Source organism: Artibeus jamaicensis, unplaced genomic scaffold (assembly GCF_021234435.1).
Source record: "Artibeus jamaicensis isolate MK-2021 breed Jamaican fruit bat unplaced genomic scaffold, CSHL_Jam_final contig_387, whole genome shotgun sequence".
NCBI classification, from domain to species: Eukaryota; Metazoa; Chordata; class Mammalia; order Chiroptera; family Phyllostomidae; genus Artibeus; species Artibeus jamaicensis.
The window spans coordinates 20671865-20698175 of NW_026521812.1; the positions used below are offsets into that span (position 1 = coordinate 20671865).

The 26311-nt window shown below is 38.6% G+C and overlaps 1 protein-coding gene across 4 annotated transcripts in view; it reads left to right on the forward strand.

The window, feature by feature from the left end:
* REV3L (REV3 like, DNA directed polymerase zeta catalytic subunit) overlaps positions 1-26311 on the forward strand; it is a 166326-nt gene that overhangs the window by 38799 nt on the left and 101216 nt on the right. For all 4 annotated transcript variants that reach the window (XM_037159018.2, XM_037159015.2, XM_037159016.2 and 1 more), the window contains exons 2-3: positions 5595-5784; positions 15639-15713. In XM_037159018.2, the coding sequence (XP_037014913.2) occupies positions 5595-5784; positions 15639-15713 (265 nt within the window). The remainder of the gene's footprint in view (positions 1-5594; positions 5785-15638; positions 15714-26311) is intronic.

Sequence of the window (26311 nt, forward strand, 5' to 3'; positions counted from 1 at the left end):
TTAGTTACTACAGTGCTGAAAAAAATTGATTTTGGCAATATTTGTAAGTGTCCTTGATGCTTTTTGAGGAGCAGGTTTACAAAGGTTCTCCCTCCGCCATTTTGGAAGTGCCTCTTCCCAGTCTCGTATACTTCAATCTGCATCCTGTTTCCAGTCTCTGATCCAGTCTCTTATTGCTTGCCCTTCTCTTACACATTTCTGCTGGATCCCTGGAACTCTGATTTCATGGGTAACATACTTAAATGCCCAATTATTTACTAATTGTTACTTCCCTTTCTTGCCTGGCAGCTTCTCAGGCTCATTTTCTCATATCTCACATAAATTGAAATCCTCTATTTTTCCCTTAGTTATTAGTATTTCTTAAGTTTCTGGCTTAGGGCCCGTCTCTTGTCGATTCTTCATGATCACCCCATTGTTACCCGTACTTTCAAATCTTTCTTTTCTAGCCTAGATCTCTCTCATAAGCTCTACATCTGTGTACCTAATTGTGCTTAATGTAAATATTTCAAAATTCTATAGACATAAAATTTCCTAAGTTCGAAACAAAAATCAACCTATTCTTGTTTCTCAGTTTTCTTTGAGTGACTTCTCCTTTCAACCAGTTGCCTAAACCAAAAATTTAGTTCATCTTTGTTTCTTTTTCTTTTACCCTACCCTCTGTAGGCAGTCAGTTAGATTCCTCTCAATTCTGTGCTCCAAATCCTTCTTGATATTTTCTTTATCTGTACTGACATCTCTCATGTGAATTATTCCAGCAGCCTGCTAAACAGATCTTCCTATTTTAGTTCTCTTCCCAGCTTCTCCACAATGTGTCCACAAGGTAATTTTATAAAATGCAAAATAACACAGGTATAGTCTGCGTGTGCACCCACATATACACACACTTTGCCTTTCTCTTCATTGCATGTCTTGCTCCATCCTAACTACATTTTTCCTTTTCCCAGACCATGCCCTGTTTCGTTTGCTTTCAAGTTTCTATGCATACTGCAACATTCTTTCTCATTTTTTGCAGGATATCTGTAGAGTTTTATTTAAAATTTTGGTATATTGAGTTTGATATTTGGGAAGTGGGGTTTGCAAATTACAAAATAATTTCTTATTCAATCTCCTAAGATAATAATCAGCTTGTAAAAAAAAAAAACCAAACAGAAAAGAAGACAATAAGCTTTTCCATTCTGGATGATGATGAGGTCCTGTTAGTTACAGCAGGAACTGACAAAATACTATTCATGGACCAAATCCCTACCGTCCCCTCTCTCTGTAAATGAAATGTTATTGGACCCCAGCCATTCCCATTCACTTAAGTAATGCTTATGGCTGTTTTCAGGCTACAACAGCAGAGTTAAGTAGTTGTATCAAAAATAGTATGGCCCACAAAGCCTAAAATATTTGCTATCTGCCCCTTTACACAATATAATTTGCATACCCTGGAATTAGAATAATGGTATATGTTAGTCTTTCTGTTCATTGAACATGAATCTACAAAAATAAAGGTAATTTTGTTATGAATTAATAAGATTTTAGATGCACATTTTAAGAGACCAAATCCAGACACTTGAAATGTAGAAGAAAATGTGGGAAAGTAATATAAGAAATCTTGGAATACAGAGGACTTAATGTTCAGTGTAATTATAAGTTCTGTGAAAGGTTAGATTTAGAGTACCCAAGCCCTTGCTGTTACAAAGGCACCTGCCTCATATATGCAGTCCCTGCTTACACACAGTTGGAAAGAGCCAACTCCAGAAAGTTTTGCCATAGTGTTTTTAAAAACCAGCCGTTATGTTGTAACCAGTTTCCATGGGGCTTTCCTGAAACAACTTTGTTGTGGTTTCTGAATTAGACATCAGTTATATTGGAAAATTCAGACTCTTTAAAAACTTTTGAAAACTGTGTTATGTACATAGGCTTATTCTCCCAAAGATAATCTTTATTCCTACTAGACTTATTGCCTTAATTCAGTTTGACATGACAATAAGGGGGTACATTCAGAAAGTAGCAATATTTTCTTTATCTCTACATGTTACCTAGAAACAGCTAATATCCTAAATCCTTTAAGAATCTCAAATCATCTAGTAATGTTTCAAATGGCATAGCTTTCTCTAACTATAAACTTTCTTTGAAAACTGTGAGTGGAACTCAGAGTATAGGAAAAGCCTTAAGACTAAAGACACACGTTCTTCTTAATTAGGACCCTAAGCCTGAGTCCCTAGTACCAATTACCTTCCTATGGACTTCTTTTATGATACAGAAGCCTCTAATTTAATGCTCGAAGCCACTGATTTTGGGGCATTTTCTCATAGCTGAACCTAATCCTAACAGAGGGGGTGAAGGTAGACTAGTTTAGCTCTAAGGGACTGTGCCGCCTGTGGTCCACACATCTTTGAGGGGTGGAGCTGATTGATGGAGGGCAATAAATAGAAGTTGGGCCCTGGCTGGTGTAGCTCAGTGGATTGAGCGCGGGCCTGCGAACCAGACAATCGTGGTTCGATTCCCAGTCAGGGCACATACTGGGGTTGCAGGCCAGTTCCCTGCAGGTCAGTTCCCAGCAGGGGACGCATGAAGGGCAACCATACATTGATGTTTCTCTCCCTCTCTCCTTCCCTTCCCCTCTAAAGATAAATAAATAAAATCTTTTAAAAATAAAAAATAGAAGTTGTATCTTTGTCAAGATAAAGCAATGCTATTATAGAACTACAAATTTTACAATAATAAAAGATATAATGTTAAGAAGTTGATTCACATTTATTTTTACACATTTTTCCCTTATCTTTCTGAATCTTTTATTTATCTCGATTCTCATTTTATTTTCTGTGATACCGTTCTGTATTAGAGTGTTTAGTGCTATGCCAAGAATTTTTGTGCTGTCGTTCTTCAGGAGATTGTTCTTGAGGGAGGATGGTAAGTGAGACACTAGACTGTCATCCAGCATCTCTGAGCTGCTGGATAATCAGGAAGGTACATCTGTTGTGGACGCAGTGACTACAGATTTGCATGGGACTTAGGGTCATTCAGGGTAGGAAGTCCAGTAGGCTGAGGACTCTTCACAATACCCATACTTTGCACAGTAACCCTGATGGCAGTTCCATTAGTTGTATCAGAATTCCTCTGTTTTTATAGATAATTTTTTTCAGATATTCAGAGGCTTTCATGTCATTCCCTTCTCCTTAAGCAGTTATTCTGTTTTGCTGAGGGTTTGTTAATTCATTTAATATATATTTATTTAATACATACTGTATGTTTGTGCTAGGTCCTAGGGATATAAAGATCACTAAGGAAACAGGTGTTTATAGTAATACATAAGAACCGAGAGATTAAAGATTAAGGAAGCCAATGTTAACTTTTTAAAATTGAACTGGCATGGTTAAATGGAAAGACCATTAGTTTTAGATTTTGTTGATCTGTTTCAAGTCCTGATTCAGTTACTTAATAGCTCTGTGAAACTTTGTGATACTTGCGAGGTTATTCTGTTTTAGAAATAAATATATGTAAAGCACTTAGTCCAGTGCCTGCTGAATAAGTTATTTCTGCATTTGTCCTAAGTAATATACCACAAATTATTGTAGTTCCAAAGCCTGTAAAGAGGAAGATAATTTCTCTGGCCCCTACTTCACAGGACATGTGAAAAATAAATATTTTTTAAAATGTATGAACTTTGTGATCACCCTCTGTATAAAGAAATCATTAGTAAAAATCACATTTTATAATTTGGTTTATAATTCACCCAGATTTTCATTAAAATAAAAGGTGTATAAAATCAGTATTTTAGTAACTTAACAATATGTCTTATAAATATGCTGTTATACTAGTAATTCTGTCATCACTGATCTTAGATTTGTCAACTAAGAAAGGAATATTTCTCTCTCTCTCTCCACCTCCATCACCTCATGCTTCAGCGTGCCCGTCACTTTTAACCAAATTGTGGTTTATATCCAGAAGAGTAATGTTATAACCTTTTTAAACATGAGATGTTTAAAAAGCATTCAAGTAGATCCATCAGTAAACTGATTAATTAAATTTTCTCAAGACTCGTTCATCACTACAACCTGGGTTTTTCTAGGTGAAGAATTCAAAAACTGCAGTATTTAGGAAATAGTACCACATTGTATTTAGCAATTAAACTAAATAGCCAAAGAATTTGCTTTCCATTGAAAGTATTTTTTTCTTCCTTTGATACTAAGTAGCATAACTGCTGCTAAAAATAGAAACCGAAATTGGTCTAATGGCAAGACCATTTGTAATTCTTCAAAAGTGTGAAAATTGATAGTTTAAATCAGAACTCTATGTTCAGAAGGGTGATGATCTTATTCCGTTATGTGACTTAACTATCCAATTTTGCTCTACTGTAATAACTTCTAGATTTATTAATTCTGTTATAATTACCTTCAAAGTAAGAGAAGCTGATGTTACTCATAAAAAGTGTAAACACAATTATCAACAGAACATTGAATCATTTTTTATAGTTTATATAAATTATTCTAGATTATATTTAGGAAATACTAAACAATTACTTCCTTTCCTATCACCAGAAAAAGCCCAGTGAAACAGAGTACAATAAGGGTTGGGCAAGAAGCCAGATAAATTGTGTTGGCAGGAGAGTACAGTGATAGTGAGTGACAGCATGAGAAAAATGGATGTGTTCTTCCATCACTGCTGCTCTCCTCTCTGCCTAAATTAGACAAATAGCATGGATGGAAGGGGAACTAGGGACAATGCTCAGGGAACAGGAGCTGCTTCCACACAGCTAGCTCTGCCAGATTCATGTGAGTAATGGTACACCTGCTTTTTGTTGTTGCTGTTGTTACTTAACCTTGTCATGGATACATTACTGTTTCTGTGGCACTTCTTTTGTGGGTTCCTACTCATATTACTTTCTTTATCATGGCTATGCCGGATTGTCTGTTGGCAAGTCTGCACCATTTACTCCTGCTCCTTGCCTGATAGAGTGCCTTCCTGGGAAGTGTGCGTGGTTTTTCCCCTTCCTTTCATTGTGTCTTCTTGTGTCCCCCTCCATCAAATGTGCAATTTAGATATCCAGAAGTCTATTATAGACAACTGATCTGTAGAGATTTCCTTTTGATTTGTTTGTGTCTGGTTTGGTTCCCCGCCCCCAATTTCCTCTTCCCCGAGTAGCAAAATTCTACACACTGAATCTGTTTTTACCTTCTCCTTTCACCTAGAGCTGTCTCTGCCTTAGGGAAGTCTCTTGTTAGAAAACATTTATGCTGAGACAAACATTCATTGATCTACTTAGTCAACTTTCAGTGAATTTTTGTTAAGATTCATAACACTGCCAGGTGGTATTATAGGACTGTTGTACATAAAACTAGTTAGATTGTGAAGGTGAAATAGGCAAACATATTTTTGCCAAGACTACTATTTAAATCATACTACAATGCTTCTGTTTATAAAATGTTTCTAAATGTTCTGTTGTAAGATACAGTTAATACAAGTGGCTTTAACGATGGGTTAATTTTTCAACCGTTACCTTACATGTGTTGTCATTAGAACATTTAAATGATGTAATTTTGAGTTTTATACTGTTAAAATTTTTAAATGCATCTCAAGACTAAACTTTCTAATGTGTTACATTTTAGGTCAGAAGACATGTCTTCATCTACATGGCATCTTTCCTTACCTCTATGTGCCATATGATGGTTATGGACAACAGCCAGAAAGCTATCTGTCTCAGATGGCATTCAGTATCGACAGAGCACTTAATGTGGCTTTAGGCAATCCATCTTCCACTGCTCAGCACGTGTTCAAAGTGTCATTAGTATCAGGAATGTAAGTATATGATATTACCTTTAAAATTTTTTATTTATCTGTATTTCTATTGCCATTCTAATTAAAAGAAAATATATCCAATTAAAATATACTCTTCATTTTTCTTTTACTTCTAATCCAGTGGAACTGGGGCAAATTTCTTGCTGTATTTTAAAGTCAGTTTTTATTGCAATGCCATATAGATGGTTAACAGTGATTTTTGTTTTCATTGTTTCTGTTTCTCTGCTTTCAAAAACTAGAAATTAGAGTAATTCATTCAACAAATATGAATTAAGCACCTCTGTGTGCCAGGCATTGCCCTAGGCATTTGGAATATACTGGTGAACAAAACAATGATTTCTGTCCCCATGGAGGTTACATTTAGTAATGGGAAACAAAATACCAATAGATATAACATGAAATAAATATATTTATTACATGATAATTACTGCTATAGAACAAAAGATGTAGAGCAGGATAAGAAGGATTAGTAGTAGAGGGTGGGGAAGTAGACTGGTGGTAATTTTATATAAGGTAATAAAGGGGAGGTCTTATTGACTAGCAGTTTGACATTTGAGCACTTAAATGTGAGGGAGTAGGAATAGCATAGATGCAGGTGGCTGGAATGGAGGGAGGATAAGAGAGTAGGACAAAATGATGTGAGGGAGATATGAGAGGATGGAGATCATGTTGGTCCATGGTTCTTAAAATATGATTTCCGTACTTTGGTTGCCAGGATCACCAACATCAACTTTACCTGGTTTTGACAGCCATGAAAATGTACCTCTGAGATCTCTAAATACAGGGAGGATAATTAAATAACAGCCCCCACTGCTACACTAAAATCCATCTATCATCCCATAGCTGTAAAATTTCTTCCCATAGACTGTATCCTAGCCCATGGATCAGCATGGCAAACACACTAAGGAGTCCTGTTCCTGGGAGACTCTTGAGGACTCCCGACAGCCTTTCTGAACTTTCATTACAGCCACACTACAATAGAAGACATCTATACTAATCTTCCCTCTCTCCCTCTCTCCTTTACTTGGGATCAGACCTGCATCTAAGTCTGGTGACTACTAAAGTTTGAGAGCTTCTGCCATAGGCTGTTCCAAGGACTGGCTCAGAGTAAAACTCTGAGCTATTGCATGATTTTGAGCAACCACGAACTAGCTTAAACTTAAGAGAGTTACTTTAACAACTATTAAGAAGAGATCATAAAAGAATAAGGATGGAAGTAGAGAAAGCATTAGGACTCTTGTTTCCTTAATCTGAGTGAGAAAATACACTGGCTGGCACTAGGGTAATTGCAGGGGAGTAATGAGAAGTGGTTAGCTTCTGGATCTGTTCTGAAAGTTGAGTCAGCAAGATTGGTTGTCTCATTGGATGGTGGTTTTGAGAGGAATCAGGGATGACTACAAAAGTTTAGGTCCGTACTGCTAAAAGAATGGAAGGTGCAAGTAGAGCAGGCTGGCAGGAAAGATTCGAAGCTTATACTTGGACATAATGAGTTTGTCATGTCTGTGTGAAATCCAGGTGGAGATCTTATATCTGTATACTACTTCTACCTTAATCTAGCCTATCTTCTGGACCACCACAGTATCATTTTAATTGAGTTCTTTTCTATTCTTGTCTCACTCCAAAGCTACAAAATTACTCTTCTTATAATGTATATTGATACTTTTAAAATCATTTAAAATTTTTGAGTGTCTTCACATTATTTTTAGAATAAAATTTAAACTTCTGACCACAGCCAATGTGATCTGGCCCCTGCTACCTCTGTAACTTTGTTAGCTATGTTCCTTCCAGGAACATTGGTCTTTTAGTTTCTTTGATGTGCCAAGCTCTTTCCCACCTTTGTACATGCAGTTGCCTTTCCTTGCATTCTCCATCATTCTAATCCTCTAACCTGTCCAGAGAAGTTTTCTCTGACTTCTCCACTTTAAATAGGTTAATTTATTGTGTAACTCAGCCTATTTTTGTTTCCTTTAACACTTAACAGAGTTTGCAATTATTTTAATTTTTTTGTTTATATACCTAATTTTTATGTTTCTCTCACCATCAAGTAAACTTCATGAGAAAAATGACCATATTTGTCTTGTTTATCATTATATGTCCAGCACCTTAAATGGTGTTGGGTGCCTTACTAGGTGGGGCTCAGTAGCTATTTGGTTGAATAAGTGAATGAGGTGAAAGTTCATACCCCTCTTACGACAGCAGTAATTATGTTGCAGTTAATCATCAGCTTTATATTCTAACTTTTTTATGTTTAGTGGTTTCTAAGAACTTTTCCGTACATACTATTTCAAAGTCAAATCTCCAAACAGCCTAGTAAAATGAATAATGAATTACCAATCTTTCTTTTTTAATATATTTTATTAATTATGCCATCACAGTTGTTCTATTTCCCCCTTCATTCCCCTCCACCCTGCACATCCTGCCCCCACCATTCCCCCCTCTTTAGTTCATGACCATGTGTCTCAAGTTCTTTAGATTCTATATTTCCCCTACTATTCTTGCCCTCTCCTTATCTATTTTCTACCTACTGTCTATGCTACTTATTTTCTGTACCTTCTCCCACTTCTCCTCTTCCCACTCCCCTGTTGCTAACCCTCCCTGTGATCTTCATTTCTGTGGTTCTGCTCCTGATCTAGCTGTCCTCTTAGTTTGCTTTTGTTTTAGGTGTGGTTCTTAATAACTGTGAGTTTGCTGTCCTTTCACTGTTCATCTTTTTTATCTTCTTTTTCTTAGATAAGTCCCTTTAACATTTCATATAATAAGGGCTTGGTGATGATGAACTCCTTGAATTTGACCTTCTCTGAGAAGCACTTTATCTGTCCTTCCATTCTAAATGAAAGTTTTGCTGGATAGAGTAATCTTGGATGTAGGTCTTTGGATTTCATGACTTGGAATACCTCTTTCCAGCCCCTTCTTGCCTGTAGGGTCTCTTTTGAGAAATCAGCTGACAGTCTGATGGGAACTCCTTTGTAGGTGACTATCCCCTTATCTCTTGCTGCGTCTAGGATTCTCTCCTTCATTTTAATCTTGGCTAATGTAATGATGATGTGCCTTGGTGTGTTCCTCCTTGGGTCCAACTTCTTTGGGACTCTCTGAGCTTCCTGGATTTCCTGGAAGTCTATTTCCTTTGCCAAATTGGGGAAATTCTCCTTTATTATTTGTTCAAATAAGTTTTCCACTGGTGGCTGTTCCTCTTTCCCTTCTGGTACCCCTATAATTTGGATGTTGGAGCGTTTAAAGATGTCCTGGAGGTTCCTAAGCCTCTCCTCATTTTTTTTGAATTCTTGTTTCTTCATATTTTCCTGTTTGGCCATTATTTTCTTCCTTCTGGTTCACTCCCTTGATTTGAGTGCCAGTTTCCTCTTCATCACTATTGGTTTCCTGTGCAGGTCCCTTCATTTCAATTAGTTTAGCCTTCATATGTTCCTCTAATTTGTGACTAAAATCAACCAGGTCTGTGAGCATCCTGATCACCAGTGTTTTGAACTGTGCATGTGAAAGTTTTGCTATTTCTTCATCTCTTAGATTTATGGGCTCTGGGGCTTTGAGATCTTCTTGAGCCATTTTTGGTCTGTTCATGCCCATTAATTATGAGGAGCGGAGACTTAGGTGTTTACTAGGGCAGGGCCGCCCAGGTCGCTGAGTTATGACGCTGTATGTGGGGGCAGGGTCAGAGTGGGGAAATGGCGGCCCTCTCTGCTCCTTCTCCCCCTTTCGGCCTGCTCTGTCCTGTTGTCTCACCGCCCACTCCCTCGCTGGTCTATCTGCGCACGAATGCGGGACCACAGTCAACCCGCTGCCCTACACCCTCTCTGGGTACGCCGGTCGCTCACTGGGTCCGCTCGTTGCAACCCCACACCTGGGATCCGCACGCCTGAGTCCGTCTGACCGAGTTTACCTGTGCAACTGCGCTCCGCCAGCTGCTGGCTTCACCCCCTTACCGGTCAGGCTGAAGAATTTGTTGCTATCAGACTTCCGAAAAGTTCAATTTTCTGTGTTCTGGCTGTGTTTTTTGTTGCTAATATTTTGTTGTCTCTCAACTTGGTTGTGGGAGAAAGCACGACGTCTCCACCTATGCCTCCATTTTGGCAGAAGTCCTAATTACCAATCTTTCTATATTTTTTATGGGTATTTGTTAAAGGCATTGGCATATTTTTTAGTAAGTCTGGATACCCGGGGTAAAAGATGAGCTATTCATTCCAATTTATGAGTGCCATTTTTTTTCTCATACTTCAATGTTTTGGGGAAGGCCTTTTTCTTACCTAGATCCCCTTTTCCCTTACCATACATTCTAGCTTCTGGGATTCCTTTACTCCTTCAATATTCCTTACTTCTTTAAGATAGACAAGGTTGTATCACCTACCAAATTAAAATTTGTACAAAATGTATTAATTTCAGTCTCCCTAGACTATGCATTATCCTGAGGATGAGTTAAGAGATAGGACCACAACATGACCTTAGCCTTATTCCTGGGATTCTTTGGCACTTGTGTGTTAGGAACCTTTGAGTCAACCTGGACTCCTGGTGACCCTACTAATAGTGATTCCACGGTGTTCTGTCTTCCACAGCCCTGCTTAGCTCCTGTAGAAGTATGCCTATGGCTTTTTTGATGGAGTCAGTCTATCTCACATTTGGTCTATCCCTTTTCCTGCTGCCTTCTATTTTTCTCAGTGTTACTGTCTTTTCCAAGAACACTGCTTTCTCATGATGTGCCTAAAGGAGGACAGCTCCCGTTAAGAGATTCTCAGTTCATCTAAGTTAATTAGCTGAGATTTTTTCTTATTTGTGCTTATTTTTCTTCTCATTGTTATATTAAAGAACTAGCTTTAATTACCAGATATAATTTTTTAAGAATAAAAATATCTGCCCTCAAACTCTGCTCCATTCTACTTTCTTCCCTCCATAGAGTCTCTCTGTTGAATTTTTTTTGGCAAAATCAATGACAGCCAACAATAGGAAGTAAGGGTTGCCAAAACAATCATGCAGAGACTTGCTTGGCCAGAAGAAACACAAAACTGAAATTACGGAGTTTTCAGGCTATATTTTGGGGCAGTAGACAAGAAAACAGAATCCTAGATTTACAAAATATTTTAGAGGTTTGATAGACTTAACTTATATTTAGTTTTTGAAATTGTGAGATTGTATATGTAAAAAACTAAAGATTGTTAACAAAACCAAAACAAAGCATAGATAACATGGGCTACCAATTCAGATTTAATTTTTTCTCTCATTTATCTTACTAAAGATAAGTCATATCTCCAGACAGAGAGGGATATTTTTATATATGAAAAATACAGCATAAGGAATAAAGAGTTGAATTTTGCAAATGAGAGAGATAAGATTATTTAATATGTCTCTCACCCCTTTCTTCATGGCAGACAAAATGGGGTGTACTAGACAGTGACTGTTAAGTGTTATTAAAAAGAAGGCAAGGAAGGGTGAAGAGTAAGGGGTAAGTAGTGATGGTCAAAAAAGGGCTTTCTGAGGAAGTAAGTTTAAGCAGAGACCTGAGTGCATATTGAAAGCAAAGGCATGCAGAGGTTTAGGGCAGAGGAAATGGAATGGCAAGTTACTTGAGAGTGGATCGAGTTAGAGGGGCTGAAATGTTTAGAATGGCTGGGGGGAAAAGGAAGAGTTGTATGGTGTAAGACTGGAACGAGTGACAAGGGTGACATAAAGAACTTTGCAGACCTTGGTAAATAGTTGGATTTTTAAAAAATAGACGTTGCTTTACAGGAATCATAAAGATGGCACTGATTTAAAGCTTTAAACAGCTTTTTAAAAAAAGTTGTTTAAATGTACTTCATATACTGACTCCATTGGCAGATTTCTCCTGTATTTGACATCTACTGACTACACTGTGAAATATGATAGAGAGAAGTGGTGTCCTACTAAGACTAAGTTTTCTCTAGTGCCTGTCATAGAGGACACTATTTTTTAAATAAAAGGTAAAGGACTTCTGGTCAAGATGGTGGGGAAGGCAGACATCGCTCACCTCTTGGCACAACCACATCAAAATTACAACTAAAATTTAGAGCAATCATCATTCAGAACTGTCAGAAATCGAGTTGAGTGCTGGCTGGTATGGCTTAGTTGACTGAGTGCTGGCCTGAGAACCAAGGGGTTACCGGTTCAATTCCCATTCGGGGCATATGTCTGGATTGTGGGCCAGGTCCCCAGTGGGAGTTTGAGAGGCAACCACACACTGATATTTTTCTCCTTCACTTTCCCCCTCCGTTCCCCTCTCTCTAAAAATGCATTTAAAAAATCTTTAAATAAAAAAAAAAAAAGAAATAGAGTTGAATGGAAGTTTGACAACTATGGAATTAAAGAAACCAGATCTATCCAGACTGGTAGGAGGAGCTTAGATGCAGAATGGGCTGGGCCCTTACCCATGTGTGGTGGATAAAAATTGAAGAGGGATATCTCAGGAGTGAGGGGTCCCAGCCCCACACGAGGCCCCCCAAGCACAGGGTTCCGGTTCTGGGAAGATAAGTCCCCACAACTTCTGGCCACAAAAACCACTGGGGATTAAGTTGGTAGAAGAAATTGCTGGAGCCCTAAGCAGTTCCTCTTAAAGAACCTACACATGGACTCACCTACTCAGACCTACTCCAGTTTGAAAGGCACCAGTGGGAGTACAGGGAGAAACTGAAGTATCTGGCATCAAGGTGAGCAGAGGCCATTGTCCCTTTTTAAATCCTCCACCCACAGGGTCAGCAGGCTGGTACCGTATCTCAGACTCCGTCAACCTGGCTAGCACTCTTTGACCCACCCTGGAGATCCCCAGAGACTTCCTCCCACCCAACTTATGGGCCCACCCTAGCTGCTTTTTCATATGAATGACTGGTCTTAGGCATGTTTCACAACTGCCTAAATCCTATCAAACAAGCAATAGCTGGCCTCAGTGAGTCCCAGGCCCAGCACTAGCAGCAGCTAGTTTAGTTTCACAGCATGGCTTAGCCTATGAATTTCTCAGTCCAACACAAGTATCAGCCTTCTCAGATTGCTTTATAGCTCAGACAGGGTGGCCCTGGGCAAAATGTAGGTGGGGGGCTGATACCCCTCCCACCTATGGCCTGTACCTTATGGGAAACCCCAAGGCCAGCACACCCAGTGGATAGCTACAGACCATGTCAGAGCATCACCACTCTACAGGTGATCCTCCACGGAGGGTAGAGGTTGGTGGTAAGTGGTCACGGCCAATTCTTGCAGCTGACTGGCCTGGGTAAATTTCTCCCATTGATCTGCCAACAGCGACCAAAGCTCAACTACAAGAAGAGGGTGTACTCAGCCCACACCTTGAGTACCCAGCTTCGGTGATAGGGGAGGCTGTGCCACTGGACCCTACAGGGCACCAACTTCATTAGGCCACACAACCAGGACACAGAATCAAAGCAGCTCTACTTAATACATAGAGATAAACACAGGGAAGCTACCAAAATGAGGAGACAAAGAAACATGGCTCAAATGAAAGAACAAATCAAAACTCCAGAAAAAAACCTAAACAAGATGAAGATAAGCATTGTCAGATGCAGAGTTCAAAACACTGGTTGTAAGGATGCTCAAGGAACTTAGTGAGGACCTTGACAGCATAAAAAAGATCCACTCAGAAATTAAGAGTACACTAATTAAAATAAAGAAAAACAGGGAAACAATAGTAGAGTGGATAGAACTGATAATCAAATCAATGATTTGGAATATAAGGAAGCAAAAAACAACCAGTCAGAACAAGAAGAAAAAAGAACTTTAAAAAATGAGGATAGTATAAGGAGCCTCTGGGACAACTTTAGGAAGTTCAACATTCACCTTATAGGAGTGCCAGAAGGAAAAGAGAAAGAGCAAGAAATTGGAAATCTATTTGAAAAAAATAATGAAAGAACATTTCTCTAATTTGGTGAAGGAAATAGACATGCAATCCAGGAAGCACAGAGAGTGCCAAACAAGATGGATGCAAAGAGGCCCACTCCAAGACACATCATAATTAAAATGCCAAAGGTTAAAGATAAAGAGAGAATCTTAAAAGCTGCAAGAGAAAAATAGTTACCTATAGGCAAGTTCCCATAAGACTGTCAAATGATTTCCAAAAAGAAACTTTGCAGGCTAGAAGGGATTAGCAAGAAATATTCAAAGTCCTGAAAAGCAGGGTCTTACAGCCAAGATTTCTTTACCCAGCAAAGCTATCATTTAGAATTGAACGCAAATAAAGAGCTTCCCATACAAGGAAAAAACTAAAGGAGTTCTTCATCACCAAACCATTATTATATGAAATGTTAAAGTGACTTACTTAAGAAAAAGAACATCAAAACTATGAACAACAAAATGGCAAAAAATACAAATCTATCAACAATTGAATCTAAAAAACAAACTAAGCAAACAAGAACAGACAGAATCATGGATATGGGGAGTGTTTTGACGGTTGTCAGGTCAAAGGGGGTTGTGGGGAAATGGGTGAAGAGGTGAGGGGAGTAGGAAGTACAAATAGGTAGTTACAGAATAGCCACGGGGATGTAAAGTACAATGTAGGAAATGGAGTAGCCTATGAACTTAATGCATGACCCATGGACATGAACAGTGGTATGGGGATTGCCTGATGGAGTAGGGGGTACTGGGTAGAGTAGGGGCAAAGGGGGAAAAATCAGGACAACTATAATAGCATAATCAATAAAATATAATTAAAAATAGGGCTATATCACAAAACCCAAAAATGAGTTAATATATTTTTTAAAGATTTTATTTATTCACTTTTAGAGGGGAAGAAGAGACAGAGGGAGAGAAATATCATTGTGTGTGAGAGAAACAATTGCCTATGATATACCCCCAACTGGGGACCTGGCCCATAACCTAGGCATGTACCCTAAGTGGGAGTTGAAACAGCGACCTTTTGGTTTGCAGGTCGCCGCTCAGTCCAATGAGCCACACCAGCCAGGGCTGAAAGTAATATTTTTTAAAAATGAAAGGTAGTTAGGCACATCCACCTAAACATTTAATCAGTCACTTATTTATAGACATACTAAGCAGGTGCACAACTATTTATTTAGTCTACAGATTCCTATCTGTTCACATATTGTTTCTGTTTACATTGTCTGTGAAAAGGGTCATGTGTATAATCAGATGTACAGATATAGTTTCATATCCTCCTGAAATGATGAAACATGGTAGCCCAACTTATTTTGTCTTGTATTAAGGATCTCTATCATGTAGATTTTTGTTTCTTCCTGTCCCATTCCAGTTGATGCCCCGAGAAAAACCCAGCCTCAACACAGTTAGGGTCCATGAGTTAAGTCCATGGTTTTTTCAGTCTCCTAGGTTCCTATCTACACAGTTTTCAAAGGCTTCATTTGAAACTTAAGTGTGTGTGTGTAATAGTTATATACAAACATATACATAATAGGTAAACTGTTTCTGCCTAATGAGCTTGCAAAATTAATAACAGATGGTTGAGGAAAATGATAAAATGCTGTTTATTAAAGGATTTTGCAGGTGAAGAACTTTTAGTTTTTTGATAGAAAAAATGGTAAATGGGAGAATGTGCTTGAAAGATCTGTTCTGTCTCATACCCGATCAGAGTAAAAAGTGCCACTTTTGAAGAATTATGATGATTTGCTGCTCTTTTTTTAAAAGTGGCATTTAAAAACTTTTTTTGAAAAGTAGCTAGATTTTAATATTTCACATATTAACCTGTGGTAGGTTTAATTGCAAAGGTCTTCCAGTTTTTATACTGGGGCCAAGGTTTGGGGTAATATTTAATATAAGTAAGACTGAATTAGGCCAGCTGAGTTGAATTAGAGGAGTAAGTTACATTATTTCATCTCTGAATGATGAAAATAATTTGATTTTCTTTCTTTTTATTCCAGGCCTTTTTATGGGTATCATGAGAAGGAAAGACACTTTATGAAGATCTACCTTTACAATCCTGCAATGGTAAAAAGGTACAAAGTTAAATCTAATTAAAATATGAATAACTATCACTGAGGTATTATATTTATTTTTTATTTTATTGATTATGCCATTACATTTGTTCTTTTCCCCCCTTCATTCCCCTCCACCCTGCACATCCTTCCCCCACCATTCCCCCCCTCTTTAGTTCATGACCATGTGTCTCAAGTTCTTTAGATTCTATATTTCCCATACTATTCTTGCCCTCTCCTTATCTATTTTCTACCTACTGTCTATGCTACTTATTTTCTGTACCTTCTCCCACTTCTCCTCTTCCCACTCCCCTGTTGCTAACCCTCCCTGTGATCTTCATTTCTGTGGTTCTGCTCCTGATCTAGCTGTCCTCTTAGTTTGCTTTTGTTTTAGGTGTGGTTCTTAATAACTGTGAGTTTGCTGTCCTTTCACTGTTCATCTTTTTTATCTTCTTTTTCTTAGATAAGTCCCTTTAACATTTCATATAATAAGGGCTTGGTGATGATGAACTCCTTGAATTTGACCTTCTCTGAGAAGCACTTTATCTGTCCTTCCATTCTAAATGACAGTTTTGCTGGATAGAGTAATCTTGGATGTAGGTCTTTGGATTTCATGACTTGGAATACCTCTTTCCAGCCCCTTCTTGCCTGTAGGGTCTCTTTTGAGAAATCAGCTGACAGTCTGATGGGAACTCCTTTGTAGGTGACTATCCCCTTAGCTCTTGCTGCTTCTAGGATTCTCTCCTTCATTTTAATCTTGGCTAATGTAATGATGATGTGCCTTGGTGTGTTCCTCCTTGGGTCCAACTTCTTTGGGACTCTCTGAGCTTCCTGGATTTCCTGGAAGTCTATTTCCTTTGCCAAATTGGGGAAATTCTCCTTTATTATTTGTTCAAATAAGTTTTCCACTGGTGGCTGTTCCTCTTTCCCTTCTGGTACCCCTATAATTTGGATGTTGGAGCGTTTAAAGATGTCCTGAAGGTTCCTAAGACTCTCCTCATTTTTTTGAATTCTTGCTTCTTCACTCTTTTCTGTTTGGCCATTATTTGCTTTCTTCTGGTCCACTCCATTGATTTGAGACCCAGTTTCCTTTTCATTGCTATTGGTTTCCTGTGCAGGTCCCTTCATTTCAATTAGTTTCGCCTTCATATGTTCCTCTAATTTGTGACTAAAATCAACCAGGTCTGTGAGCATCCTGATCACCAGTGTTTTGAACTGTGCATGTGAAAGTTTTGCTATTTCTTCATCTCTTAGATTTATGGGCTCTGGGGCTTTGAGATCTTCTTGAGCCATTGTTGGTCTGTTCACGCCTGTTAACGATTGAGAGGCGTCCTAGGTGTTCACCAGGGCGGGCCGCCCAGGTTGCTGGTTTGTGATGCTGTGTGTGGGGGCAGGTCAGAAAGGGAGCAATGGCGGTCCTCTCCGCTCCTTCCCGCCTGGTCTGTGCCTGCGCTGGGGCCTGCTCAGTCTGTCTCAATGCTCACTTCTTCACTGGTTTAGCACAAATGTGTGACTGCCGTCAGCCTGCTGCCTTATGCTGGGGCCTGTGCAGTCTGTCTCAATGCTCGTCTGTTCGCTGGTTTATCTGCGTGCAAATGTGCAACCACGGTCAGCCAGCCGCCCGGAGCCTTCCCTGGGTCCTCCGGTTGCTACTCCACACCTGGGATCTGTGCCCTCGGCTGCCTTCGCGCCCAGGTGGCCTATGCACTCAGGTCGGGGGACCTTTTTTGCCTGACCTGCTCCGCTGCTGGCTCTACCCCTCTCACCAGTTTAGCTGAGTGGTTCGTTGTTTTCGGACCTTGTATTGTTCGATTTTCTGTGGCTTGGCTACATTTATTGTTGTTAAAACTTTGTTTTTAGATTTGGTTGTGCGAGGAGGCAAAGTGTTTCCACCTACGCCTCCATCTTGGCGGAAGTCCTAAGTATTTTAATAATAAAAAGAAATCTAGAAGAAAGTACTTTGTAATATTATTAATGAAAGAGACCATAATAGGTACATCTATGCATAGGAAAGATATTTTAAGGGTGAAGGGACCTTGGTTTATAGCTCCTAACTGCTGCTTTTCAGTCTTAGATTTAGAGAGTTATGGAAGTTGATAAGGAGACATCATGGCTGCCATGTATGCTCTGCATGCCCCGTGGGCCTGACCAGATGTTCAATACAAAGAAAAAATAGCTCTTTAGTTTCAAAGGAATGAAAAACATGTGAGAGCGAGGTCAGAATGGGAGGGCTTCTGCGGTCTCAGGATCCTACTGACTCCTCATTGGTAATTAGTGAAATTTTATATCCTGGATTTATTGTTTGTTTTGTTTCTATTTGATTTTCTTTGTTTTCTCATTAAGTCTTCCTTAAGACCTATAGCTTATTCTCTCAGTCATTCTGGAGCCAGTGTTATTGAGAGCAGGAAGGGCACATACAGAGAAGACTCCAGTCATCCTCTAGGCTTCCAAACAAGTGTTTACATCCTACCCAGGGTAAACGTAGCCCTGGAGATGTGCTGAGTGTTGTTTTTTTTTAGAAGAGCTTCTTTGCCAGTAGGAACTAGGTTCCAAAGGTAACCTTTTGATAAGATACTAATTGGATATTTCCCCAGAAGGTATTTAGGTACAAAGGAGATGAAGTTTACTCTAAATTAGGCCATGAGTACACTGAATCACAGTGGTTATTTCCTTCTCTGGGTAGCCAGTGAAAATTAGTTTCCTTTATTATCTGACCCCAACCTTACCCTAAATAGCTTTTGTTATGTCAGGTAACAAAATAAATTTTAAGAATAGGCAATGATGTTTTCCATCCCATATCTCCTCCGGGCACACTTTCTCATATCCTTGGAGCAGTCCCTGTGGATTCTTAGCCACTCTTGCATAACACAGTGGCAAGAGTAAACCTCAATCATTTTTTTCCCATTTTTGTCCCCATTTGTGCTAAGGGGGAACTATGAACAAAATTTGTGTAAGTCTTTTATAAATAACCTGTAAACTGTAGTTCTGCTCAAAGTATAAATATAACCTGTTTTTCTTCCTGTGCCTATAGCAATCAGATATTTATTAAACTATTTCCAATAAGTTTGCTTTATATAGTCAGCTTCTCACAGTGCCTATCTGAAATTCCCCAATTGATTGATGGACTCATTAATTTATTTTTAATAAATACTTATAAAATGCCTACATTTTTTGATATACTATAGTATTTGCTAGGTAAACATCAGTGAACAGTTTGTGTGGTTTCTGCTCTTAGGGATCTTACAGCCTGTCAGGGGAGACAGATAATAAACGAGTAACCTAATATAACAAGTAACCTAAATATCTAATCTAAAATCATGATGTAGGCTATGAATGAAAAGAACAGAGTTCTGTGAAAGAAAACATTTTCTCTTGTATTTGTTACTTTTTTATAATACCTTTACGTGTGAATCATTTGTGATGGTATTTGACTGATACATAATGCAGTGGTTAAGAGCCCAGACCAGATTACCTGCACTGAAAATCTGGCTCTGTTACTTACTAGCTGGGTGACTTTGGGAAAGTTGTTTAATCTCTTTCTCATCTATAAATAGTGTTGATTTTGGTACACATTGTTCTGATAATCAAAATCTATAAATCACTCAGAACAGTGCCTGTCATAAGTTCTATGTAAATACTGACTATAGTATAATATGTAAAACGTTAAAGTACAACTTTTGGACCTTACCCTCACAACTCTCTTCCCTAGAGGCGGTCACTTTTAAGAGTTTGTATACATACTTCTATTTTTTATATATATATATACATATAAACATATATACATACATATATATGTACACACACATGCACATATCCTCTTTTTTTAATTTCCATATAAAATTGGTATCATACTAGAATATAAGTCCACAAGGGCAAAGATTTTTCTGCTAAAGTTTACTGATGAATCCTCAGTTTTTAGAATAATTATCTGGCATATAGTAGTTAATGAATAACTTTGTGAAATGAATAAATGCTATACTTATCATTTGGGGACTGGCTTCTTGATCACCTGTGATTTTTGCTTCCATTCTCCTTAAACTACTGACTCTATTGACCACACCCTAGAACTTCTCCTACCTCTGAGATTTTAAATGCAAACATCTTGGTTTCTGACTACAGTCTTCCATGTCTTTTTTTAATAAGTTTTTGAAACAGTTTACATGTCACAAAGTAAACATTATACACACACATACACAATTTATGATTTTTAGGAAATGTACTGAGTGGTGCACCTATCAGTATTAGAACCTATTCGTGGTTCCAGCAAGATTTTGTCCCTTTTTTCTGTGTTTTTAACTCTGTCCCATTCTACTGGTTTTTAGCCTTCGAACTCCTTGGCCCCACTCTGCTTTCACATTTTGTACCTCTCTCCTGCAACTAATTTCTTTTCTTTCCATCTTAGATTCTATTCTTTTACCTTTTCAACTCCTTTTCCCATGAGGTGAAACCATCAATTCTGAATTAATCTATTTATTTACTTTCTGCTAAACTCCATTTTCTCATTAGTTCAGGATACAAAAAAAAACAAAACACAAAAATCACAACAGATTGGTGCCACTGTAAATTCATGGTCTTCAACTTCACCTGGGCCCTTCCCTTAACTGCCTTACTTCTACTTTTCTCTAATTAAGCCTTTGCTTACCATTCTCTGCCCTCTTTACTCAAATGTCCATCCTGAAGCTTTGTCTCCTACCTCATAGAGAAAGTAGAACCCATCATACTGGAACATTGGTTGTCAGAGTATGGACTGGGATTTCTGAGACCTTTTGAGAGGATCTACACAATCAAAATTACTTCCATAGTGATACTAAGATGTGATTTGTCTTTTTCACTGTGTTCACTGGTTGGGGGGATAAAATTGCTGGCACCTTGGTCCATATCAGGGTAACAGGATAAAACTACAGTACCTTCTCCCCTTATTCATAGGAGATATGTTCCAAGACCCCCAGTGGATGCTTAAAATTAGGGATAGTTCCAAATCCTATATACAGTCTGCAGTGTTTCTTCCTATACTTACATACGCTTTACCATTTCACTTTGGCGTAGTTGAATTGCCAGCATTGCTATTCTTACGCGTTGGGACCATTATTAAGTAAAATAAATGTTACTTGATCACAAGCACTGCAGTGTCACAGCAGTGAATGTGATAACTGAGATGGCTACCAAGTGACTAACACGCAGGTAGCATGTACAGTGTGGCTATGCTGGACAAAGGGATGATTTATATCCTGGACAGGATGGAGCAGGACTAAAGAGATTTCTTTGTGCTACTGAGAACAACATGCAGTTTCAAACTTAAGAATTGTCTGTTTCTGGATTTTTTTCTTCCATATTTTAAGACCATGGTTCCTTTGGATAACTGAAACCATAGAAAGTGAAAGTGGATAAGGGTAAACAGTTGTACTTAGTTGTTGTATTTTTCACTACTGAACACTCACAGATTTTTTAAAAAGCCAGTTTTACTTAGGAGTATTTATGAGGATATGGTAAAAATTACTAATTTTATTAAATGTTGACCCTTGAGTATACATGTTAATATTTTATGTGACAAAATGGAAGTAGGCAAGAAACATCTTGTGTGCACTGAAGTGTTATGAATGAATGTCTCAAGGGAAAAGCACTTTTATTATGATCGTTTTTAGTTGTAAGCTAAGCTAATCACTGTTTGTTGTTGTTGTTTTTTAAAGATTTTATTTATTTATCTTTGAGAGAGGAAGGGAAGGAGAGGAGGAGAGAAACATCAATGTATGGTTGCCTTTCGTGCATCACCTGCTGGGAATTGGCCTGCAGGGAACCGGCCTGCAACTCAGGCATGTGCCCTGACTGGGAGTCGAACCGCAATCGTGTGGTTCACAGGCCTGCACTCAATTCACTGAGCTGTGTCAGCCAGGGCTAACCACTGTTTTTAATAGAACACCATTTTTACATGAAAGAACATCTGATAAAAAAGTTATAGTGATTTGCCCATTTGACAGACATCTCAAAAATGAACAAAGCGAAACTGTCATTTACAGACAAAAACTCATAGTATTTGTTGCTAATGATAAAATTTGACCTTTTAGCCAACAGAACATTAGAATTTTTGAAATATATATCGGTACTGTAAACTTTATTTTATTTTTTATTTTTTAATTACAGATGACATACAATGTTATATTAGTTTCTGGTGTACACTCTATTGTACATTAGATGTTATATAACTTACTAAGTAATTATCCCAATAAATCTCTTACCTGTCTGACACCATACATAGTTATTAACACATTATTGACTGCATTCCCCTTGTTGTACTTTATGTCCCATGACTATTCAGTAACTACCAAGTTGTACTTTAAATCACGTCACCTTTTTCACCCATCCCAACCCCTCTCCCAACTGGCAGCTATCAAAATATTCTCTGTGAGTCTGTTTCTGTTCTGTTTTTTATTTATTTTGATTTTTAGATTCAATAGTTGATAGATTCAATTGTTTTAGATTCAGTTGTTGATGTATTTATTGCCATTTAATTGTTCATATCTTTTTTTTTTCTCTTCTTAAAGAAGACCCTTTAACATTTCATGTTATACTGATTTAGTGGTGATGAACTCACGTAGCTTTTTATTGTCTGGGAAATTCTTTGTGTGTCCTTCTATTCTAAATAACAGCTTTGATAGGTAGAGTAATCTCGGGTGTAGGTCCTTGCTTTTCATCACTTTGAATATTGCTTGCCACTCCCTTCTGGTGTGCAAAATTTCTGTTGAGAAATTAGCTGACAGTCTTATGGAAACGCCTTTGTAAGTAACTAACTGGCTTTCTCTTGCTGCTTTTAAGATTCTCTCTTTGTATTTAACCTTTTGCATTTTAACTATTATATGTCTTGGTGTGGTTCTTTTTGGGTTCATCTTGTTTGGGACTCTCTGCTTCCTAGACTTATGTCTGTTTCCTTCACCAAGTAAGGGAAGTTTTCTGTCATTTTTTTCAAAGAGGTTTTCAATTTCATGCTCTCTCTCTTCTCTATCCAGTATCCCCTTAATGTGAATGTTGGTGTACTTGAAGTTGACCCAGAGACCTCTTATACTATCTTCATATTTTTTTCTTTTTCTATGCTGATTGGGTGTTTTTTGTTTTCTTATATTCCAAATTATTTATTTGATTTTCAGTGTAATCTATATTCCTGTTGATTAGCTGTAAATTATTCTTCATTTCAGTTAGTGTATCCTTCATTTCTCATTGGTTCTTTTTTATGGTTTCTGTGTCCTTTTTCATTCTCTTAAAGTTCTCACTAAGTTCCTTGAGCATTCTTATAACCACTATTTTGAACTCTGTATCTGGTTCTTTCTTTGTCTACATTTGATTTAGTTCTTATTCTGGAGACTTCTCCTGTTCATTCATTTGGGACCTGTTTCTTTGTCTATGCATTTTGACTTCTTCCCTAATGTTTGTTTCTATGTTTTAGGTAGGGCTGCTGTGTCTCTTGGACTTGTATGCTAGGTGTCCTATAGGGCCTAGTGCCACAGCCTCACCAGTCACTTGAGCTGGGTGCTCCAGGTGTACCCCTTTGTAGGCTGTGTACACCATCCTGTTATAGTTCAGCCTTGATTGCTGTTGGCATCACTGGGAAGGATTGACCACCTAGATCAATTGGCTTTGAGGTCCAGCTGTGACTATAGGGGAGAAGGAGCTGTTGTGCAGGAGTCAAATCTACAAAGAAGGACTTGCTTCAGTGGGATTTTGGTGCTCACCAAGTCTACACCTCGAGTGCATTGCTGGTGGATGTGGTAATACTGCAATCTGGAATGGTCTGAAGCTATTCACCATGTGCACTGGCTCTGGGGCCTCCTAGGAGGGGTAAAGTCAGCCCCTACCTGGGGCTACCTCATGTGAGCTACAGAGCAATTTGCAGGTGGCTGCTACTTGTGTTGGGCTTGAAGGTGCCCAGAAGAGGTCAAACTATGAATCAAGGTGGGCTTCTGCTAGTGCCAGGCCTAGGGCCACTTAGCAAGAGGTAAGGGGTATGTAGAGGCCAGAGGCTGCTTGTTTGAAAGATTTTAGGAAAGTTAAAAGCATGAGGCAAGATAGGCCAGTTATATGGAGAAGCCACTGGAAACAGCTTGGATGGGCCCACAGGTTAGTTGGGACAGGGTCTCTAGGAATCTCCAGGGTGGGGCAAAAAGTGTGAGGCAGATTGATGGAGACTTAGATATGGTGCCCACCTGTCAGCTCTGGGGGGGGGGTCTCAGAAAAGGAACAATGGCTTCTGCCAGTACTTTTGTCTGGCAAAAAGCTGCTCCCCTCCCCACCTGTCACCCTGATGACTGACAGTTCAGTTTTTCCCAGTGTGTTTCTGGTGCCTTTTAAGGTGCTGCCCCAGTGCTAGAACTCAGAAGGAGTGAGTCTGAGTAAGTTCATGCATGGGCCCTTTAAGAGGAACTGTCTAAGATTCCAGAAGCCCTCTGTCTCACTCAGCTACAATCCCTGCTGTTTTCTACACCCAGAAGTTATGGGGACTTCCTGGCACTGGAACCCTGAGCTGGGGAGGTCTGATGTGGGGCTGGGACCCCCTCACTCCTCAGAGGGGACTTGCATAGTCAAGATATCTCTCCCGTTTTCAAACTGCCACACATGGGTTGAGATCATCCTGTTTTGCATCCCCACCTCTCCTACCAGTTTCATTGTGACTTCTTTAAGTCCTTAGCAGTAGGACTGTAATTCATCTAACTTTCAGGCAGTTCTAAATGGTGGTGGTTCTATATTTTGGTTATATTTTTGATGTGGTTGTGGGAAGATTTAAGTACCACATTTACCTCTTTCCACCATCCTGACTAGAAGTCCAGTATTGTGAATTTGAATAGCTTCCCATACTTAAGAGATTTGCCCTGGCTGGTGTGGTTCAGTGGATTGAGCACCGGTATGCAAACCAAAGGGTCACCAGTTTGATTTTCAGTCAGGGCTCATGCCTGGTTTGCAGGCCATGCCCCCAGTTCAGGGTGCATGAGAGACAACCACACATTGATGTTTCTCTCCCTCTCTTTCTCTCTACCTTCTCCTCTCTCTAAAAATAAGTAAATAAAATGTTTTTTTAAAAGAGAGATATTTCTGATGAGATAGATGATGTTAACAAATAATTTTTTTCATGTTGTTTAATGAAATATATCAACATTTAGAAGATCTGTTTAACTTAGTGGATCTATATTTTCAAAATGACCAGTGTATGATGTTAGAAAATCCTACATGGGTAAAAGTATTTAAAGTGTAATACAGATCAGTAGATTTTAATGTAACATAATACCAAAATTCTTGGTATAGTTTCAAATTCACATTGTTGCTAACCTTTGAGAAACTACCACTCTACTGCTTTTCCATACTGTATCAAAGAAAAACAACATTTCTCTGAAAAGCTTAGTTATTCTTCCTTTTCCAACTATATATCTGAGGCTGAACAAAGTGTCATAATAGGTTGAGCAGAAGCAGCTGTGAGATTGCATCTATCTTCTACTAAAACAAGTTTGCAAATGTGTAAAACAATTATTCTTTTCTCAATAGCTTGTTTTTGTTTAAGAAAATACGGGGGGGGTTGTTTTTGTTTTAATATTTTATTTATTTATCTTTAGAGGGGAAGGGAAGGGGGGAGGGAGAGAAATACCAATGTATGGTTGCCTCTCGTGTGTCCCCTGCTGGGAACTGGCCTGCAACCCAGGCGTGTGCCCTGACTGGGAATTGAACCACAATCTTTTAGTTCCCAGGCCCGTGCTCAATTCACTGAGCTACATCAGTCAGGGCATAGAAAATACAGTTTTTTAAACAAATAATAATGTTACCATAATAGGTTTATTATTTTTAAGTTAGTAGATAGGTTTCTGTAAAATTTGTCAGTTTTAACTTTTAATATGGTAAATATCAATGGATATAAATCACAAACAAAAGCTCTTTGGTGCTGTCAGTAATTTTTGAGAGTGAAGAGTTCCTGGAACTGAAAAGTTCCAGAACCACCGGAATAAAGCTCTCTTAATTTTCTATCAAAGACCCTCAAACTCTATTTACATTTGTTCTCTCCTTTTCACTACCTTTTTTCCGTGAAAGCGATTCTCTCCCTTACCTCCAAAGCTCAAGATCCACCCTCTTTGTCCTTTTCTTCATCTCTTAGTTATCCCCATCCCCTTTCCCCACACATGACACACACATTGGTACTCGTAACTATTCTCCCTGAAGGATTTATCTATTCTTTGTGTATCCAGTTTCTTACATCCCATTCACTCATCAACTTACTCCAGTATGGCTTCCACCCCAACCATTCTTCTGAAACTGCTTTCACTGATGTTAAATTGACACCTTTTTGTCCTTACCCTTGACCTCATGTCAGTTCTTATGTTACCTTAAAATAACCCCAAATGTTTTATTTTTATACATACATATATTTTTTTCCCTCATACTTACCTGATCAGTTTATATCTATGCCACTTTGTTGGTTTGTCTTTTAACATTTGCGATTGTTCCTTGGGATTCTAAGACTCAGTTTCTCTGTTTTTAAAATAGGGATGATAGTACCATCAGTTTGTAGTGAGGATTACTTGAAATTAAATATTAAACGCACTTAATACAGTATCCAATACATAGTACTTAAAAATATCTTAGCTGTCTTT